The 22,929-nt window shown below is 43.4% G+C and overlaps 1 protein-coding gene across 1 annotated transcript in view; it reads left to right on the top strand.

Moving 5' to 3' along the window:
• The window catches only part of LOC111980925 (protein FAM171A2), a 75,129-nt gene that overhangs the window by 409 nt on the left and 51,791 nt on the right, over window positions 1–22,929 (top strand). Inside the window, exon 2 of the mRNA XM_024011982.2 lies at window positions 16,197–16,424. Within this exon, the coding sequence (XP_023867750.1) occupies window positions 16,197–16,424 (228 nt within the window). The remainder of the gene's footprint in view (window positions 1–16,196; window positions 16,425–22,929) is intronic.

Below are 22,929 nucleotides of genomic sequence, written 5' to 3'. Positions count from 1 at the left end.
TGCACGAATGGATACAATTTAGTCGCCGCCTGCTCTAGTCTTGTGGCTACTTCTTTGCATTCGAGAATGGAATAGGGCTTCCGTTTTGAAACAAAGGATCCCGAACTGCAGCCTCCTTCCCTTATGGGCCATCTGTAGGTTCAATCTGTAGGTCAATCTAACCTAACGCTAGGCTATATAGCCTATCAATAGCAGTTGCATTATTCCGTTACCATGTGCGATCTGAGCTGTGCGATAGCAATTAGGCTACGATGAGGCGTCAGGTTAGTTCAAACTTCTATCCATGCCCAGTCCGTTAACTTTATGTAACTCTGGAAGATCCCAACTAGAAATGTTCAATTAGCAAATGGTCATTCGTCAGACACCAATGGTTAGTAGAACTATTTAAAAAAAATCAAAATCAATCAAATCATTCCATGCTAGAAAAATAGGCCAATAAGAGTATAGCACGAGCTCATGTGCATTTGTGAATGCCAGATGGTCGACAAGCTTGTTTTGGCTACTGTCATCTGCACGCACCCATTGTTGACATTGTTGTTATGTCCCAAGAGGCCTCATGAATGGCCAAAGGACATCATCATTTGAACAATGTTTGTTTTGGGTTCCCAGGACTTTTGATACATTTCATTTATCCTATTTCAATTCAGTTTCTCTGCAGGAATATTTTCACAATTTTATACCCATATTATTATTATTATTATTATTAAATAGGCTGTCCTGGGACAGTAGACTATGGTGCTTGAAGTGGATGCTAGTGTCAATGCTTGGTAGTGTTTTAGCCTCCCTCTCCCATACAGTTCCCTATCCTTCAACTGGGCCAAGCACGGTTTAGTTCAAATGCTTTCAATATGTTGCAATTCCTTGTAGATACCTCTTTTTATAGCTAAGCAGGCTTTTAAGAAGTTGTGTCCATTATCTATATTTCATTACCTACGTTTTTTGCAACCAAAGAACCCTATTTCTGGAAGATGTGCTTATTGCTTTGGACAAGCTTGTCAAGATGGGTAGAGCGTCTTAACCCATACATGTCAAATTCAGTGTACTTTAATCTTTTAGCTTCTCTAATGTTATCTATGAATAATCATAGATTATCCATGTGAATACCACTAGTTTCACCGACTGAGCAAACTGGTTGTGGTTGGTCTAATAGCCTTGCAGCAGTGGCAACCTGTCATTCAGGGCAGGTGGGGTTTTGAGCACCATACTTTTAGGTAAAAAATACATTAAAAATATATATATAATTATATATATTTTTTTTTTTGGGGGGGGGGGGTCTTGCCTGTTTTGCTTGTCACATATCAGTTTGCAAACAATGTAAAAAAAAAAAAATATATGTCATTGAGTTAATAAAGCCGCAAACAAACATGGTCTCTTTTTTGCTTTTTTGATTAAGGCAGCTCAAAAATGCTTGTGTTTCAGCCTAGCTCAGTGTTTTCTGTGGTGGTGGGGCTAGCCAGCAGAAGATACAGAGCGTTGCGCCTGATTGGCTCAGTTTTCTGTCACGATTGGCTCCGTTTTCTGTCACTCATGGGACAGTACGTCATGCCCAATTCTAAGGTTAGAGTTCAAAAATGTTAGGCGCTTGGGTTCTGAGAAGAAGGCTCAAGGTAATTGGCCACAGATAGAATGACATCAAATCACGTTATATCTACAGTAGCTTTGATTGGACAACATGTCAACATCTTACTTTCAAAGTCTTAGGTAGCAGTCATCATCAGTTGTCATCAAGTCGACAATCGACTGTCAAATCCTTTTTAATCCTTGAAGAGAAATAATAGATTTTGAAAAAATTGCAAATTCAACAATGAGTCGATTGGAAGGAATCAGTGGCTAACTGGGAGCGTTGCAAAGAAACCACTAACGTTAGCCTGCTATTCAATGGAGTGGCTGTGTTTTTCCCCCCAAGTTCCCACCATAAATCCACTTTGATGACAAAGTTTGATGACAAAATTTGCCAACAAAGAACGGTTGTGCCACCTTAACAAGGTGAGTCCAAAAATGTATTGTATGCTGCTGCATAAATGATGTAATATGCAAGGGAGAAATGTATGCTGTAGCTAAGAAAGTAATACTAGGTTTATATTGTGTAGTACGCTGTTACTAGCCCATGTGCCTCACCCTAATAATTTGGTCTATTTTCACCAACGCGGTATTGTAAACACATCGTTCGTGGCCCAGTATGTGATTGGTTGGCTACTTTTTTTATACAGCTTTGACAGTGCTACTGATAGTAGTTGTGGTGCTTGGCTTGCTCGTGCAAATTCATGACACAATATTCTATAATATAATTGTGCTATTTGACGTGTCAAATTTAAAGCTTATTTAACGCGTCAAATAATGTTAAATGATGTGCATCTTTTTTGATACACAAAGTCCCAAACGGCGCTCAATATGCCTCATCCTAATAATTTGGTGTATTTTTACCTCCTAATTTCGCCTACTGTTCGAACTTGGTGGTGCACAAATAGCCTATAACCTGTTTTAGAGAAATGTAATCATAGAATATTGTAAGAGCTTTCATTGTCTGTTTATATGCCCCATTTATTTATCCTACGGTTCTGACGTGTACAGGGAGGACACTTTAAGAATGGCCCATGTTCTGAATTCTGTCGCTGTACATTTCAAAGTGCTGAACAAATAGTTATATTGACTACGTCCGTCGTCGCTTGCTCATTAGTGTCTTAATCGAAATTGCCGATTGCCTCTTATCCACTTGTCGTCCCCTTATGCCATAGATTGTACATCTCAATTGTCAGTAGAATCCACATTTGTTTAAGCAAGTCTGCCATATCAACTATGTTTGTATGTGTAATGGCTTTGCTGGCATACATCCCACTTAGTTGTTTTTTTGCCCCACCAAGATTTACATACTAAAATGGCCACTGCCTTGCAGTTTAGCTGTATAGATTAAACTTTCTTGAAACACTTTCAAACGGGAAATCACATCAAAGTCTCTAACACCTTGTCATTATATAATGCTATTACACCATGGGTTGATTAAAAAGTATCCCAACTGGAGAGACAGGAAATGTTAATTCATTCATTTGAAGGTGCTGTCGTCAACCACGACCGCACCTTCACCTCATATTGATTTGTCAGACTGTGTTCTTTCATTACTTTACCATAGAGCTCATGACCTCAATCTCTCCTCAGAAGTAAAGGTCCCTTTGAAGCAGTCAGAGAGCTTGGGTGGTAAACTAAGTCGAGTCGCTGAAAGAATTTGGCGCTTGTGGATTGAGTTGAGGCCGGTGAAGCTTGGTCTGACTGTTACAAAGCTTGGGTGTCTTACTTTTTTTATCGCAGTTGAAATTCCTTTCTTTTAACGGCACAGTGACTTCAATGTTCTTTCGGCTCAGTAGCTCAGCAAGAACGAGATGAATCACCACAACCTATCAAACAAAGTATACTATTACCAATTAAATGCTTGGTCTAGGAAGAAAAAGGAAATTAATTCAGAGATCAGTGGAGGGTGATGCTGTGGACATTGTCATATTGTGCCAGACTCTCTTCTTGTATCAGCTCAGCTCCTTTTGAAGATGCATATTTAGTTACAGGTAGATGTTGGGCAAATGGCCCAGCTAATGGCACCCAATTTCTGATATGGCCTGGTTAAAAGTAGTGCACTTCATAGGGAATAGGGTGCCATTTGGGACGTAGTTTTTCGGTACACACTCTGCAGCATCAGTAATCAAGGCATACATATGAATGATATACTGTTGAAATGAATTAAGAATGGATTGAACCCAGCCATGGGGATGTTATTTATTCAATGAATAACATTATAATTTAGTCTAATAGCGCAATATTCAATGTAAGCCTGACATCCCCAGAGAGAAGGTTTGTATGTTAGAGGAGTTAAGGGTACTTTGAAATACTATATATGAAAATGGTCTTATTTAAATAAATTAAAATTGACCTTTCACTGACATAAGAAATCCTCATATATGAATTATTGTCCTGAAAAGGAACTTTTGATACAAGGTCATCTTCAGTTTGATGTAAACTGATCTTGATAATCTTAACATTATTTCATGCTGAATTCTGAGTGATTGAGTGGAACATGTCTTCTCTTTGTCCTCTCTCACATTATGTTATTGCCATGGTAATCTGTCCATGGTGAATCCTGCCCCTGTCTTACAAGAGCCAGGTGCTGTCTGTCATTCAAGGCTGAAAGAAACCCTAATAATGACATGCGCCATCACAACTGAGATACTCGTGCGATCGTTGATCCTTCTATGGTACGTCTCCTTGAATTATCAAACATCTATGGTGTATTGCTGGCCACTTAGCGCCTGAGATTAATTTTAAAAAACGATTTTGTGAGGATGGAGGCAGTGTTGCTGTTGTTGAGATCAGAGGTTTATGTAAAAGCATCAGCTGTGTATATCTTGCGGACTGACCGTGCCCACTGTCCAAGGCAACAACCAAAGCATGAACAATTTGTTATTCTTGGGCTGTTTCTGCATGAGCAACACCTGACTGTCCTAATCGGTCTGATAACCTGTGCAGCCTGCCCCGGTGTGCGGACAATAGCCGGCTAAGGCCTGGCCAGGCAAGGGTCTAATGTGAGCTGACTGCCATTGCTTTGTGTTCTCTCCACGGCAGCTGGGCAGGTGAACCATACAATCTCAAATTGATAATTGTTCAGATTCGTAATTGTTTGGCAGTACTGTCCCTTCTGTACCCTGAGATCTAGGTTTTATTGTGTTTTTATTAAGCAAAATTGTACATTTTCTTGTTCGTTTTCTATCGATGTCATGGGGTAGTTCAGTCACAGGGTGGTTGTTCTGTATAGTGTCCATATCTATACACTGCTGCACTTTGAGCCTCTATGGCAGGGGATGGCAACAGGCGGCAAGTGGGCCCAAACCTTTTGGTTTGTTTTTGGTCCAAAAAAAGCTTTACAGTCACCATATACAGTTAATCTGGAGTTTTTCCTTCATTGTGGTCGTTGGGGACCCCATTTTCTTATGGATTAGGACTACAGTCGTGGCCAAAAGTTTTGAGAATGACACAAATGCATATTTCTATGCGTATGGAACATTTGTGGGATCTTTTATTTCAGCTCATGAAACATGGGACTGTCACGATCGTCGTTAGGAGAAAGAGAGGAGGACCAAGGCGCAGCGTAATAACAATACATCTTCCTTTTTAATGAAGACGAAACAAACACTTTTACAAACTAACGAACGTGAAGCTATACAAAATAAATAAGTGCAGACACTGGCAACTTACACATAGACAATTACTGACAACCTACCTAATGACTATGGCTGCCTAAATATGGCTCCCAATCAGAGACAACGATAGACAGCTGTCTCTAATTGAGAACCAATCTAGGCAACCATAGACTTACATAAACACCTACACTGAACACAACCCCATGAACTCTACAAACACCCCCTAGACAATACAAACACCCTAGACGAGACAAAAACACACAAACATCCCCCATGTCACACCCTGACCTAACTAAAATAATAAAGAAAAACAAAGATAACTAAGGCCAGGGCGTGACAGGGACCAACACTTTACATGTTGCGTTTATATTTTTTATTGAGTATATAAAGTCGTGGCCAAAAGTTTTGTTGAATGACACAAATATTAATTTCCACAAAGTTTGCTGCCTCAGTGTCTTTAGATATTTTTGTCAGATGTTACTATGGAATACTGAAGTATAATTACAAGCATTTCATAAGTGTCAAACGCTTTTATTGACAAGTACATGAAGTTGATGCAAAGAGTCAATATTTGCATTGTTGACCCTTCTTTTTCAAGACCTCAAAAATCTGCACTAGCATGCTGTCAATTAACTTCTGGGCCACATCCTGACTGATGGCAGCCCATTCTTGCATAATCAATGCTTGGAGTTTGTCAGAATTTGTGGGTTTTTGTTTTTCCACAAGCCTCTTGACAATTGACCACAAGTTCTCAGTGGGATTAAGGTCTGGGGTTTTTCCTGGCCATGGACCCAAAATATCGATGTTTTGTTCCCCGAGCCACTTAGMTATCACTTTTGCCTTATGGCAAGGTGCTCCATCATGCTGGAAAAGGCATTTTGTCACCAAACTGTTCCTGGATGGTTGGGAGAAGTTGCTCTCGGAGGATGTGTTGGTACCATTCTTTATTCATGGCTGTGTTCTTAGGCAAAATCGTGAGTGAGCCCACTCCCTTTGCTAAGTAGCAACCCCACACATGAATGGTCTCAGGATGCTTTACTGTTGGCATAACACAGGCATAACACAGGACTGATGGTAGCGCTGACCTTGTCTTCTCCGGACAAGCTTTTTTCCGGATGCGCCAACCAATCGGAAAGGGGATTCATCAGAGAAAATGACTTTACCCCAGTCCTCAGCAGTCCAATCCCTGTACCTTTTGCAGAATATCAGTCTGTCCATGATGTTTTTCCTGGAGAGAAGTGGCTTCTTTGCTGCCCTTCTTGACACCAGGACATCCTCCAAAAGTCTTCGCCTCACTGTCCGTGCAGATGCACTCACAACTGCCTGCTGCCATTCCTGAACAAGCTCTGTACTGGTGGTGCCCCGATCCCGCAGCTGAATCAACTTTAGGAGATGGTCCTGGCTCTTGCTGGACTTTCTTGGGCGCCCTGAAGCCTTCTTCACAACAATTGAACCGCTCTCCTTGAAGTTCTTGATGATCCGATAAATCGTTGATTTAGGTTCAATCTTACTGGAAGCAATATCCTTGCCTGTGAAGCTCTTTTTGTGCAAAGCAATGATGATGACATGTGTTTCCTTGCAGGCAACCATGATTGCAGAGGAAGAACAATGATTCCAAGCACCACCCTCCTTTTGAAGTTTCCAGTCTGTTATTTGAACTCAATCAGCATGACAGAGTGATCTTCAGCCTTGTCCTCGTCAACACTCACACCTGTGTTAACGAGATAATCGCTGACATGATGTCAGCTGGTCCTTTTGTGGCAGGGCTGAAATGCAGTGGAAATGTTTTTGGGGGATTCAGTTAATTTGCATGGCAAAGAGGGACTTTGCAATTAATTGCAATTCATCTGATCACTCTTCACAACATTCTGGAGTATATGCAAATTGCCATCATACAAACTGAGGCAGCAGACTTTGTGAAAATTTATATTTGTGTCATTCTCAAAACTTTTGGCCACGACTGTACAACGTCTCCAGGTCATATTATTTGATAATTAGCCACTAAAAATCTGGATTGTGGATCTTTTGAGAATCTCAAAAATGGCTGGCTATATTGTGATGTGAAAATGCTGTCTCACTAAACCGTCCAGGGGAAGTAGCAGGCAGTGTAGAGTAGATATATGGTTATGTTAAATATGGAAGCAATGTCAAGAAGAGGTCAGTTCTAATTAGCAATTCAATTATTTCTTTTTAATTATACATTCTACTGCTGGGAGTGGAGCTGAGGCATGTACAAATTAGTTGGTTTCTACTGAAGAGTGGTAGCCTGGATCCAGATCTATTTGTGCTGTCTTGCCAAATCATATGGTCACAATGACCATAGGAGTTGGCAAGACAGCGCAAACAGATCTAGGACCAGGCTAGAAAGAGTGGGTCTGTCTGACTCATAGACTTTTGCTCTGACTGACATCCTGTATTAGGATTCAGAGCATCGTGGACCAGGACCAACCAGGCTGTTTTGCTGTAGTGGTAGCCTATTGAAGGTGGGCTGGCTGTCTGCCGAGGAATTTTTGCTCAGGCAGCTGTACAGTGGGAGGAATCCGACTGTTGACACCTAACACCCTCTCTCGTCTCAGAGGATACTAGTAGAGCTGTCTAGACATAGCATAGTAGCACAGCATAGCACCCCTTTGGAAATATAGACAGCCTAACACACAATGGGTGGATCCCTGAACCATGGCTCTTTCCTCGTGACTTTATTTAACCTCCTAATGACAAGTTATTCTGGAATGAGATTCATTTACATCAAAAGTGAGCCTGAAACAATCTCAACAGCATGCCTTGTCTCTAAACAAGGACTGCCAGCAAACAATTCTTAAATATATCGATTGACTTGCTATATAGTTTTCAGTTTGGCTAGGATACTCACAGTTCATATACAACTTTCCTGCCCTTAGTAATGGATGAAATTCTGCTCCTTGGGAAATTGGATGTTTTGAAAGGCTTTCAGTAAGAAACCATATCAAATCCTTTGTCGACTGGCATTTAAAGCTAAGTCCCCTCATTATTTTCTGTTTATACTGTATTATCTCACATCTGTTAAGTGGTCTTCCACATTTTAATCTGGATTATGTTTGAGAACAGTTGACTAATTTGGCATGTAAACCTATTTGCCACACATACCCATTTTAGAAAATGTCCGAAGATAATTTTCTTGCATATTCCCAAAATACAGTTGACAGAGTGTTGACAACATATTTTGTAAAGAAAGAATGACACAAAAAGACTGATAAGAGAATAACCCATTTTAGTTGACGCTCTTATCCAGAGCGATTTACAGGAGCAATGAGGGTTAAGTGCCTTGTTCAAGGCTACATCTAAAGGTTTTTCACCTAGTTGGCTCAGGGATTCGAAACAGCGACCTTTCAGTCACTGGCCCGTACATGCCGCCTTATGACATTGCAATGAAAATACAAAAGAGTTGCAGGAAGTTATGGACACAATAATGTTGTCAGTTTCTCAACTACCCTTTCTCGGTGTGAGGTTGAGTGAGCTACATTGTCGTATAACCATCATGATATCTTTCCTTGATATATTATGTTAGGTTAACGCATGATCAGCCATAAGTAAATCATGAGATACTGACACTGTACAAGGTTGTTGTATTTACAGTTGAAGTCGGAAGTTTACATACACCTTCACCTTCCAAATCCAGGGCAACAGCAAAGGACATTGTGAAGATGCTGGAGGCAACAGGTACAAAAGTATCTATAGCAACAGTAAAACAAGTCCTATATCGACATAACCTGAAAGGCTGCTCAGCAAGGAAGAAGCCACTGCTCCAAAACCGCCATTAAAAAAAGCCAGACTATGGTTTGCAACTGCACATCTGGACAAATATCGTACTTTTTGGAGAAATGTCCTCTGGTCTGATGAAACAAAAATAGAACTGTTTGGCCATAATGACCATAGTTATGTTTGGAGGAAAAAGGGGGACGCTTGCAAGCCGAAGAACACCATCCCAACCGTGAAGCACGGTGGTGCCAGCATCATGTTGTGAGGGTGCTTTGCGGCAGGAGAGACTGGTGCACTTCACAAAATAGATGGCATCATGAGGCAGGAAAATGATGTGGATATATCTCAAGACATCAATCAGGAAGTTGTAGCTTGGTTGCAAATGGGTGGTTGAAAAATGAGTTTCAGGCCTCCCGGGTGGCGCAGTGGTCTAGAGCACTGCATCGCAGTGCTAGCTGCGCCACCAGAGTCTCTGGGTTCCGCCCAGGCTCTGTCACAGCCGGCCACGACCGGGAGGTCCGTGGGGCGACGCACAATTTTGGCTAGCGTCGTCCGGGTTAGGGAGGGTTTGGCCGGTAGGGATATCCTTGTCTCATCGCGCTCCAGCGACTCCTGTGGCGGGCCGGGTGCAGTGCGCGCTAACCAAGGGGGCCAGGTGCACGGTGTTTCCTCCGACACATTGGTGCGGCTGGCTTCCGGGTTGGAGGCGCGCTGTGTTAAGAAGTAGTGCGGCTTGGTTGGGTTGTGCTTCGGAGGACTTTCGACCTTTGTCTCTCCCGAGCCCGTACGGGAGTTGTAGCGATGAGACAAGATAGTAATTACTAGCGATTGGATACCACGAAAATTGGGGAGAAAAGGGGATAACATTTTTTTTTAAGAAAAAAAAGAAAAATGAGTTTCAATGACTTCAACCTAAGTGTATGTAAACTTCCGACTTCAGCTGTATGTCAGTGCCATATACTATATGGAGATACTGTATGAAAGGCTCTGTGTATGTAATTCACCTCCACATGATAGTTTCTCTAGCTACTCCTCTTAATCCTCTCACTGACCACATACAGTATAAGCCAATGTGATGTCCCAGGCCAGCTTTAAACATCTTGGCTAGGCTACAGAGATCTACAACATCTGGACATGATGACCAAGTTGTATTACTGTATCCCAGCAACCTGCCCGTGGCCTCACTCTGATCATAGATTAGTGTAACCAGATCGTTCATTTGTGTTTTTTCCTTTCCAGCAGCTGTTTGATTCAGATACCACTCTTTTGCTCAGTGTGCTATGAGTGCCTGAACACCACATAGATTCAACAATCTTCCGTGACTAATGTATGACTATGTAACACAAAAACATTTGATACCATTAATATGTACTAGCCGGTGTTTTGTGTGGTTGCGGGTGCGGGTGAACGTGTTCTTGGATGATTGTCATGGTAACACATTTCCGCATTTCAGCCTGTTGTGTTGACGTTAGGTTCTGTGGAATCGTGACTGTAAACTATGGAAATATTGGTAATTTACACGCCACTCAGCTGTGGTGAAATCTTGTGATTTTGTTCGATTGTTCACCACTTCCTTGTGCAAATGAGCAGAAACAATTACTGTTACCCAGAAATGAAAAGTAATGACACCTTAATGATATGAATCACTGTTCATAATTACAGATCAGAAATTACTATTGGTTTCATATGGAAAAGGATGACACCGGTAAAAAAAAAAAGCAGGGACTTTGTGTTAACTCTGAGTTGATTGTAACAGTTATTTTTCTACTTTATCAATCAGAAATTGTGCCATCTGTTTGTTGATGTGTCTTATCCTGTTTTCTCATATCAAGTGTATGTAGTGTCCTCTCCTTTCTCCTCTGTGATAATCAAGGGGACTAGCCTCTTGTCCACTGGGATCCTGCCTCTAAAGGCGATCACAGTAGGGGGAACTGTTTGTGGACTTTGGCTTGAAACGTGGAACTGTGTTTTCCTGTTCTAGAACAGCCTTGATGTGTCCTGTGAGGCTGTGATTCCACACGGAACAATGCCCTGCACCAGGGCCAACACGGTCTAAATGGTGGATGGGTTTCCTCTCTGGGGACACTCAGCAGTAGTTTATAACACTTGGAAATCATCCATTATTAACATATCAACCTGGGTGTACTGTACTGTCAACCTGCTGCTGAGGAAGCTTCAATCTTTTTGATTGAATCGAAACCTTGACACGTGTAATGACAAGCTAAGTAACAACAAGCTAAGCTATCATCGCTTGCTGAGTTAGTAAGAAACGTATACGCATGTGACGACAACAGCACCAAACCATTCACTTTCTAAGTTAACAATTCATGCTGGCTATTAGTGGATAGTGGAACTCTAGTTATTCTGAAATGCCTTGGTAAAGATCCCAATGTTACACATGAAGTGCTTTCGGGGCCCTTCTTGTGTGTAACCAAAGGTAGCTTATTTTGTCTCGCCTTGTAGGTGGTAGGGTTCAAGCTGAAAGACATTCAAAGCTGTAACCCAACTTTATGGACACCAAAAAACCTTCACACACCATATAACTCTCCCTCCGGGCCCTGGTAGACAACAGAGGCCTGAGAGAGACCCTCTCTACTGATGTGCGCCAGCTGTGGAGTCCCCTCTCTTTCCCTCTCTGCACTCTCTCTCTTTCTCTCTGTCTCTCCTCTCCCCTCCATGTGCAGCCTGAGGAAGTCCCTCACGATGACTTCCAGCTGGTGTATGCGAGTAGGAAGGAGGTGGAGGTGATTTGGTTAGATTTATCTCCTCTTAACTCTATCCTCGCCCTTGATACCTCTACCTCAAACCCTTTGTGTTTCATTTGGGTTACGAGCGAGTCTCCTTAGATCAAAATGTTTCCAAGGAGGTTTGACCTTGCTCATAGGAGAAGGACAGACTGGGATTGTGACACGTCAGTCTTCCATCCTATCCGCCCTCTCAGGAAACTCCCCGAAACAGCTTTACAAAGCTGTCCAGATTGAGGAAGCCCTTATGGGGAAAAAACACATGATTTCACGTGTGAAATTTCCACATGTTTTGAACATGCAACAATTTATTTCATAATGTTATTATTATTATTGTAAATAATTATAAAACCATGTGGCTTTGGAAAACATCACTTGTGATGCTATTTCACATGAAGTTTCACATGTGGATTTTCACGTGATCACAAATTTTCGATTCATGGATAAAAATGTTAACTTGATGCCTACAAACAAAAAGTTGTTAGGAAGCCCCAGGGAACATCATAGAATAGCTGCAGTGTTTCCCACTTAGATATGACACATTTTAACAATGTGTATGTTTATTTACACAGTAATTATTACTCAACGTCCTCACTTGGGGTTTGAACTCACAACCTCTTGGTTCACAGCATTCCGAGCATTCCGATTTCACCTATATTCCTACACTTTGGACCTCAAAGTAAATCTCAGCTTTGTATAATACACTCAAAAAAGTGATTATATTTATCATAGTGATTCAGGAGTAACATTAAAACAGAATAATATGCCCCACCAACATTAGACAACTATACTATTTTAGTTATCAGTTAATCTGACTATTCTCTCATCATTGATTTTATTTACAAACATTGTAGTAGAACATATATTATGATAAGGTTTGGCTTGGAAAGGTTTTTTCGCCTGATTTGAAACAGCGGATGTGTTGTGCACCGAAGTCCACAAGCGAAGGGCAAAGGTGAGAGAAGGAGAGTGCGTAGATGCGAGAAGCAGTTATACCGCGAACAAAAATTATCATGCTGTTTGTATGTGGCTGCTATGAAAGTGAACTGTGTTTGCGTGTGATCAAGTGTGTATTCATTCCGCCCGTTTCTGTTGAAAAACGTTTCTTAAACGGAAGCAAGCCTACAGTATGTTGTAAACTTTCATTCATAGGCTAAGTTAGGTTGTAGCAACCTCATGATGGTTATAGGGAAGTTTGAGTATCATCTAGTAGCCTAAATCTATCCATGTCACATTGAGCTGGGTGAATGGAATATGAATGACAGTCATATTCTGTAATAGAAATAAGGCCATGCTCATTTTAAATGTCACCGACCGCAAATGTCACTCATTCACACCCCCTGAACCTCATCATTAGTAACTCACACGTATGCTTGAATATGTTCGTGCATCATGTCTGGGGAGGCTAAAGAAAGAAAGTGTGTGAACATTGAATAACAGCTGATTTCTATTCAAATAGCCTACAGTACCTCAATCGGCAAAATCACTCATTTATATTGAGCTGTGTAGTGTGAGAGAGGTGTGAAGTGCCTAGATGAGATTTGGCCGGTAGCCAGAATGAGATGGCTCAGATCAGATCGTGGTAGGTAATGTGTGTGTTAAAGCAATGGAATGGAAATGAGCCTACTGTACATACAGGAAGAGCTGGCTGTGAGAAAACATGGAAATGGGACGTTATTGGAATGCAGGAATACTTATCTTCCTATTCCAAGGCCACCCTGCTGCTCGGCTTCCCTCAGCCTTTCCTGAATACCCATCTGCAGAGGGAGGAAAGGAAGGAGGGAGAGAGTGATAGAGAGAGAGGGAGGTGGGAAAAATGGAGAGGTACCAGAGGGGGAGGGGGAGGGGGAGAGAGAGAGGGGTACCCGAGAGGGAGGGCGGGAGAGAGAGAGAGAGGGTGGGGGGGCTATTCTCATTGACGAAAGTTGAAGGAGAGGCACCGCAACGAGATTTAAATTGGAATAATATGTACATACACTTTTCAATTTATACATCACACCTTTGCCTTACCTTTCGTTGTAGCTGGCAACATGACATTCTTGCTCTGCTGATCCAATTTACCGTAAACATCACAGTAGCCACTAGCCAGTAACCAAGTGTAATAGAGTTAAGAATGTGCCATAAACTCACTCCAGAGCTAGCTGGAAATGTTGCGGACGGAGCCGTCCGATCAGTACCTTTTAGGTGTCTCAAACTGTTGGTACGTTGTCAAGGAGGGCGGCCACGTGGGTTGCGAAGCAGAGGATCACTGGTTCGAGACCAGTACGGGGCAATTGGACAGTGGAGGAAGCTAAGCACACTGATTCCCGCAAGCAACTTTTCATCTAAAACATAACGCTATTACACTCTTGAATAACGCAACAATTCACAACCATATGCCATCAATGAAAGGGTTGTATTTCTTGTTTCTTGGCAAAGGTGTGATGTATAAATTGAAAAGTGTATGTACATATTATGGCAATTTAAATCTCATTGCGGTGCCTCTCCTTCAACTTTCGTCAATGAGAATAGCCCCCCCACCCTCTCTCTCTCTCCCGCCCTCCCTCTCTGGTACTCCTCTCTCTCTTAATAATTTCAGATGAAATTGCAATAAAACAAGTCTCGAATATAATGAACATGTCTATACATTTCAGTGGTTTCATAAACATTAAACGTTGTTGTGCTATTGCTATTTTTACTGCACCAGTGTCGGGCTCAACGAGACAATTCTGTTTATATTGCCCTGCTTGGAGAGGGTGCGAGTGTCGTGCACAACTTCAGGAGGTTGCGGTCGAGACGTGACAGGGTTTGCAAGTTTACATTACAGTAATAAGTCCATTCTCAGGATTTTGTTTGATACCTCTCGAGCATCTCCTTCAACTTTCATCACTGTAAAAAGGACCAACGTGATCGGTACCAGAGAGGGTGGTGGGAAAGATAGCGAGAGAGAGGGGGGTACTGTAAAGCCAGTTCAGTGGCAGGTTTAATATTACATTTAATTGGCATCTCATTGTATTTCCTGCCATGATTTCAGCCTTTTAGCTCTTGGCGTTGTATCCCCAAATATCAAGGAGGCACTCTCAACAGCCGCAGCTTGCTGCATTGGCACAATAAATAATATTCTGCCTAGCACTATCTGGTGGACCACCAACAACCTACTGAAGTCACAGAGGAAACGTTTTTTGTAATGTGGGCACGTAGAGGAATTGAGTACCCCTATTGAGTACCAGTTCATGCAATGTGATTTCCCTTAATAGCTTCATGTGGGTTGTTGTGTTTGTTGATTCATGTTGTATGTTAATTATGGAGATGATATCATCTTCTCGGTATGCCACCATCACTGGGCCTTGTCCTCCGCGCCAGATGGAGCTGCCAAGCGACCCATTTTCCCAACATTTTTTTCTGGGGACACCTCATAGTATCCATAGCAACATGCATCAACTGAGCCATTGACCCATTTAGAATCAAAATAGTTTTCTCAGGGACTCTTTAGGAGCATGTGAAAATGTGAACTGGGTTTTCTCAAGGACTCTTTGGAGCATGTGGAAATTGAACTTGGTTTTATGAAGGATTCTCTCTGTAGCATGTGAAAATGTGAACTGGGCCAATCAATGGTTGTGTGAATGGGCTAGGGTACACACACACACACACACACACACACACACACACACACACACACACACACACACACACACACACACACACACACACACACACACACACACACACACACACACACACACACACACACTACTCTGAGAAGCACATAGTGTTGGTGTTACCCCCTACATAGTTTGTATCACAGTATGTTGAGAAAGAGTCTATCACAGCCAATAAAATCAACTGTTAATTGCAACATTTCTGTCAATAGACCCTGGACCGTGTGTGTGTGTGATCTCATGATCACGAGAGAGGATGTTTTCCATGGAATATATTCTTGAACTCAATAACTAGAATTGTTCTGAACAGCTCATGAGGAGTATGCCTGTATGATCCAGGTCATCACCATGGGTACTAGAAAGCACATGGTCATTGCAGTGGAATCAGCCAGCCATTCTGTCCCTCCAGACAGTTTGACTTGGGTTTGGAGGATCAATCGATTCTGATGGCAGAAGTCCCAGCATGTCCTAATAGGGTTGGGCACTAAACCCCTAAACTCTATTAAATGCTTTTTTGATCTCATGGTTAACAACGATGAGTCATCATGCCTTGTCAGCTGAGAACTAGAACACCTGAACAGAGACACGCTTGCCCTGTCATTTACTTAATGTAGTGCGAGATGACACTTGAATTTGTTATATAAGAACAACACATTTCCTATCGTTAGCTACAAGGGAACTTAGAAACTACAACCCAACTATATGTGAAAAAGCAGAACAATCTGTGTGCTCTCATATTGCAATAAGAGTTCATTGTGGAACTTGTACGATGGCCGACAAGTTTAGCCTCCAACTTTGAATCAAAACCAAACAATACTTGTGTGCATTCATTGCAAATTATCCTGTAGGTTTCTGAGGATAATAATAATTTAATAATCCTCATTCCTGTCTCTCCACAGAGGTGCTCGTCAGAGTCCAGGTGTTTGACAACAGTGACCTTTCACCTCTGGCAGAGGCTGCAGTGGATGTTTATGGGAACCAGTCTACCTTGGCATCCAGCAAGGCTGGCAAAGATGGCGTCGTCATGGTCACCTTCCTGTACCGCCCTGGCACCTGGGTCATTGTCACGGCAACAAAACAGGGCTTTGTCACTAACTCCGCCCCCTGGCATGCCAGCCGCATCCCCTGTGAGTATTGTGTTTCATCCCTAACTATCACACTACTTTGTGCGTTCACATTAACTTCATCCTCACAAAGTTATATTTTAAATACTGATGGCTAAACTATGCAAGTAATGGATGAATTACAATAATAATTACCAGAATCCTTTGGGACATTTGATGGAATCAGAGCCCAGGATGCCATCATAAAGGAATGTCCAACAAGCCGTCTCTGCCGATCTGTCCTCTGTGGGGTGTGGACAGTCCTACCCAGTTGTTGTTTAACCTCAAATTCCCCACCCCATTTCCCCTCCATTGCCTCCTCCTCTCTGGGTCCACTGCCAGGGTGTTACCCCTGCGTTGGCACACCCCAGATGACTCCCACCGTCTGCAGTATATCTGTCTCCACCCGCCCACCCCATCTAACCCAGTTGTTGCTGTAGTTATATCCCACCCTCTGAGCTGCAAATTCATCCGTAAGGGAAAGAGCTGTCCTGTCGGCACCAGCGGCTGGAAGCCACTTAGCTGTTAGTGCTGGTCTACTTTTAGCATTAGGGCCAAAAAGTGACAGGAGTCCGGACCTGTATGAATTGTATGTTGTCCTCCACCATCCACCTTTAAGCCTTTAAGTAACCCCACGGCTGCTTCATGGATCCTGGTCAAAAGTAGTACACTATGTAGGGAATAGGGTGCCATTTGGGATGCAGCCCCATGTCTGTGGTGTTTTTTTTTTTAAGCGTCTCCTCTCTGACATGGCACTGGTTCTTGAGGGTAGAATTGCATGGATGCCAATGCCATCATGCCATGGATGGGGCTGTGACGATTTTTTAATAACCGTGTAATCGGCGATGCATAGCTGGAGCCCTGAAGACCGCAATGAAAAGAAAATTAACCGTCATAACTGTTTTAATATCATAAAATAATAAAAAATCATTCAAATCATTTTCATATTCAAGTCGACAAACTTTACCCAAAAGCAGCAAAGTAAAAGTAATCCTGGTTTACATCTAACAGCCTATCTAAGGACAAATGAGAGGAAGACAAACGAGCCAGTTTTATCATGTTGTGTTGTGGAACAAACAGCTAACTGAAGACGGGATGGCCGGGCAATCAAAAAGACGACACGCGAGGTAAGGTTGGGCGCTATCCAGATTTTCATACGTCATACGTTTCTGTACCATACCGCTTAGATTTGTTATAGTTATACATAACTTATAAGCAGTGGTGTAAACCATACTGTTTTTCTAAATATCCCGGTATACGATATAAACTGTACATCGCTCAAGCCTACTGGGCAGTATCCAGATTTTCATACTCTTATACCGTTTCTGTATATATATATATATTATTACCAAACAATTTAGGCAACAGGAATCTTTATTCAGGAGAGGTTTGAATGTCTCTGCTGTAACAAAGAAGCTTGATCTTGACATCTAGCCACTTAGCTAGCAAGTTAGCAAACCAAATGCATAGCTGGAGCCCTGAGCTGGATATAATTTATTTGACACATCTTAGATTTCTTATACTTATACTTAATTTATAGAGTGCTTAATTTGACCCGGATCCTGCCAAAACAGATTTTACTTCGTTTGTTCCGGCACCTATTTGCCAGGATCCGGTACCTCTCACGGCATGATTTATAACTTTTTCCACAGTTCGCACTATAAACATTCTAATAAAAGTGATCAGAGTTTAGTCAAGTTGCCTCCTCGTTATTTCTTCCCCCAGAAAAACCATCATGTCAAAGCGCAGGGATCCTTCTGTGTAATCACCCTACCCATATTTTCACATGGAGGTTATGGGGAGGGCCGGTGAGGTAAGAAACTGATCTTGACACAGGTCTTGGTAGTGGTGATGAGCTAGTGAAGAGGTCCCTATGTAATCTCGTCACTTAGCCTAGGCTAGTCATCTTCCTACTCAATATGAAACAAAAAAAAATGGATTAAAAAAGACAAATCAAGTTTGATGAAATTTTGAAGTAAAAAAAATCAAGAGAAAGATGGTGAATCGAACCCGAAACAAGCCGGGGAACTGTCAGTGCCAGAGGAGAGGAGTGAGGGGCAAACTGCTCCTGATTGCGATGCCTTAGCTAGCAGCGCCGCTAATCCCACCTGTTCAGCACCACCACTGGCACCTCCACTAGCTAGTAGGCCTACTAGCGAGTCAGACTCGGTGGGAGAGGGGGACGGGGAGCTGGACAGTGAATCTACTGATGAAGTGCTCAGAGCAGGTGCAGTTTGGACGGAAGCTCAGTTCACGAGCAGGCAAACGTGTAACCCCTGGCTTTTCATGCAAAATGCAAAGCTGGGCTGTACAACATGCAAAAAGGTACAGTAGGGAACTTGGGTCTAGAAAAGACGGGAGGGATTAAATTAGCAAAAGAGTAGGTGGAATGCACAGTAACGTCCTCTGCCGCCGACGTAAAAAAATAAAAGTTTTTGAACATACCTGAATCCAAGGTGCATTTGGTGGCAGCAAGCATTGTAGACAAGGCGAAAGAGGGTACCCAGGTTATAGTTAACATTCAAAATAGAAAAATAGACGCAACAGCCAGAATCTTACGAACAGCCTTACAAGGAGTCTAAACGTCATGGCTTTGAGCAAGAAACGGACTGTTAGGAGTTAAATGGACTTGACATGGGTAGAGTCACTGTGGGAGATTTAGAAAACTAAGGTAGGAACACATTTTTCCTTCACAAACTTGTTCTGTACTCTGAATAGGCACTTCATACTTCGTGGTGATTTCATTGAGTCCTCTGTAATCAATGCATGGACGTAACCCTCCATCCTTCTTGGCCACGAAGAAGAAACCAGCCGACGCAGGAGAAGTGGATGTGCGGATGAAACCTTGTTGGAGTGACTCTTGGACTCAACTTCCGGCGCCGAAAAGAGATGGCCGCCTCGCTTCGCGTTCCTTGGAAAATATGCAGTATTTTGTTTTTTTATGTGTTATTTCTTACATCGGTACCCCAGGTAATCTTAGGTTTCATTACATACAGTCGGGAGGAACTACTGAATATACGATTAACGTCAACTCATCATCGTTCCTACCAGGAATATGACTTTCCCGAAACGGGATGCCAGGTGGTTTTTGCCTTCCACCAATACAATGGATCTGATCCCAGCCGCGACCCTGTGCGACGCCGAAAAGGGGCAAACGAGGCGGTCTCGTGGTCAGGCTTCGGAGACGGGCACATCGCGCTCCACTCCCTAGCATACTACTCGCCAATGTCCAGTCTCTTGACAATAAGGTTGACGAAATCCGAGCACGGGTAGCATTCCAGAGAGACATCAGGGATTGCAACGTGCTCTGCTTCACGGAAACATGGCTAACTCAAGAGACGCTAACGGAGTCGGTGCAGCCAGCTGGTTTCTTCATGCATCGCGCCGACAGAAACAAACATCTTTCCGGTAAGAAGAGGGGCGGGGGGGTATGCCTTATGATTAACGAGACGTGGTGTGATCATCATAACAACACACAGGAACTCAAGCATTCTGTTCACCTGATCTAGACTCCTCACAATCAAATGTCGACTGCATTATCTACCAAGGGAATTCTCTTCAATCATAATCACAGCCGTATATATTCCCCCCAAGCAGACACATCGATGGCCCTGAACGAACTTTATCTGACTCTTTGTAAACTGGAAACCACACACCCTGAGGCTGCATTCATCGTAGCTGGGGATTTTAACAAGGCTAATCTAAAAACAAAACTCCCTAAATTCTATCAGCATATCGATTGTGCTACCAGGGCTGGAAAAACCCTAGATCATTGTTATACTAATTTCCGCGACGCATATAAGGCCCTCCCCCGCCCCCCTTTCGGAAAAGCTGACCACGACTCCATTTTGTTGATTCCAGCCTACAAACAGAAACTCAAACAACAAGCTCCCGCGCTCAGGTCTGTTCAACGCTGGTCCGACCAATCTGAATCCACGCTTCAAGACTGCTTCGATCACGCGGATTGGAATATGTTCCGCATTGCGTCCAACAACAATATTGACGAATATGCTGATTCGGTGAGCGAGTTCATTAGGAAGTGCATTGACGATGTCGTACCCACAGCAACGATTAAAACATTCCCAAACCAGAAACCGTGGATTGACGGCAGCATTCGCGTGAAACTGAAAGCGCGAACCACTGCTTTTAACCAGGGCAAAGTGACCGGAAGCATGACCGAATACAAACAGTGTAGCTATTCTCTCCGCAAGGCAATCAAACAGGCTAAGTCCCAGTACAGAGACAAAATCGAGTCGCAATTCAACAGCTCAGACACAAGAGGTATGTGGCAGGGTCTACAGTCAATCACGGATTACAAAAAGAAAACCAGCCCCGTCGCGGACCAGGATGTCTTGCTCCCAGACAGGCTAAACAACTTTTTTGCCCGCTTTGAGGACAATACAGTGCCACTGACACGGCCCCCTACCAAAACCTGCGGGCTCTCCTTCACTGCAGCCGAGGTGAGTAAAACATTTAAACGTGTTAACCCTCGCAAGGCTGCAGGCCCAGACGGCATTCCCAGCCGCGTCCTCAGAGCATGCGCAGACCAGCTGGCTGGTGTGTTTACGGACATATTCATCAATCCTTATCCCAGTCTGCTGTTCCCACATGCTTCAAGAGGGACCATTGTTCCTGTTCCCAAGAAGCTAAGGTAACTGAGCTAAACGACTACCGCCCCGTAGCACTCACTTCCGTCATCATGAAGTGCTTTGAGAGACTAGTCAAGGACCATATCACCTCCACCCTACCGGACACCCTAGACCCACTCCAATTTGCTTACCGACCCAATAGGTCCACAGACGACGCAATCGCAACCACACTGCACACTGCCCTAACCCATCTGGACAGAGGAATACCCATGTGAGAATGCTGTTCATCGATTACAGCTCAGCATTTACACCATAGTACCCTCCAAACTGTCATCAAGCTCGAGACCTGGGTCTCGACCCCGCCCTGTGCAACTGGGTCCTGGACTTCCTGACGGGCCGCCCCCGGTGGTGAGGGTAGGTAACAACATCTCACCCCGCTGATCCTCAACACTGGGGCCCCACAAGGGTGCGTTCTGAGCCCTCTCCTGTACTCCTGTTCACCACGACTGCGTGGCCATGCACGCCTCCAACTCAATCATCAAGTTTGCGGATGACACTAAGTGGTAGGCTTGATTACCAACAACGACGAGACGGCCTACAGGGAGGAGGTGAGGGCCCTCGGAGTGTGGTTCAGGAAAATAACCTCACACTCAACGTCAACAAAACAAAGGAGATGATTGTGGACTTCAGGAAACAGCAGAGGGAGCACCCCCTATCCACATCGACGGGTCAGTAGTGGAGAAGGTGGAAAGTTTTAAGTTCCTCGGTGTACACATCACGGACAAACTGAATTGGTCCACCCACACAGACAGCGTTGTGAAGAAGGCGCAGCAGCGCCTCTTCAACCTCAGGAGGCTGAAGAAATTCGGCTTGTCACCAAAAGCACTCACAAACTTCTACAGATGCACAATCGAGAGCATCCTGTCGGGCTGTATCACCGCCTGGTACGGCAACTGCTCCGCCACAACCGTAAGGCTCTCCAGAGGGTAGTGAGGTCTGCAGAACGCATCACCGGGGGCAAACTACCTGCCCTCCAGGACACCTACACCACCCGATGTCACAGGAAGGCCATAAAGATCATCAAGGACAACAACCACCCAAGCCACTGCCTGTTCACCACGCTATCATCCAGAAGGCAGGTCAGTACAGGTGCATCAAGCAGGGACCGAGAGACTGAAAAACAGCTTCTATCTCAAGGCCATCAGACTGTTAAACAGCCACCACTAACATTTAGCGGCCGCTGCCAACATACGGACTCAACTCCAGCCACTTTAAAAATGGGATTGATGGAAATTATGTAAAAATGTACCACTAGCCACTTTAAACAATGCCACTTAATATAATGTTTACATACCCTACATTACCCATCTCATATGTATATACTGTACTCTATATCATCTACTGCATCTTGCCATCTTTATGTAATACATGTACCACTAGCCACTTTAACTATGCCACTTTATGTTTACATACCCTACAGTACTCATCTCATATGTATATACCGTACTCTATACCATCTACTGCATCTTGCCATGCCGTTCTGTACCACCACTCATTCATATATCTTTATGTACATATTCTTTATCCCTTTACACTTGTGTGTGTGTATAAGGTAGTAGTTGTGGAATTGTTAGGTTAGATTACTTGTTGGTTTTCATCACTGCATTGTCGGAACTAGAAGCACAAGCATTTCGCTACACTCGCATTAACATCTGCTAACCATGTGTATGTGACTAATAAAATTTGATTTGATTTGATGTAATCCTCCATGGCCTGGGCCTCAGCCACCGACAGAGGATAGATGCGTCTGCGCGGAGACGCTGAGCCCGCAAGCAGGTCGATGGCACAGTCCCAGGGGCGATGAGGAGGAAGATAGGTGGCGCGGGTCTTGAAGAATACCTCGCGCAGGTCCTGGTATACCTCCGGGATGTTGGGCTGAA

This window comes from Salvelinus sp. IW2-2015, linkage group LG20 (genome assembly GCF_002910315.2).
Source record: "Salvelinus sp. IW2-2015 linkage group LG20, ASM291031v2, whole genome shotgun sequence".
Lineage (NCBI taxonomy): Eukaryota > Metazoa > Chordata > Actinopteri > Salmoniformes > Salmonidae > Salvelinus > Salvelinus sp. IW2-2015.
This window is presented reverse-complemented; position numbering and strand designations above follow the sequence as displayed.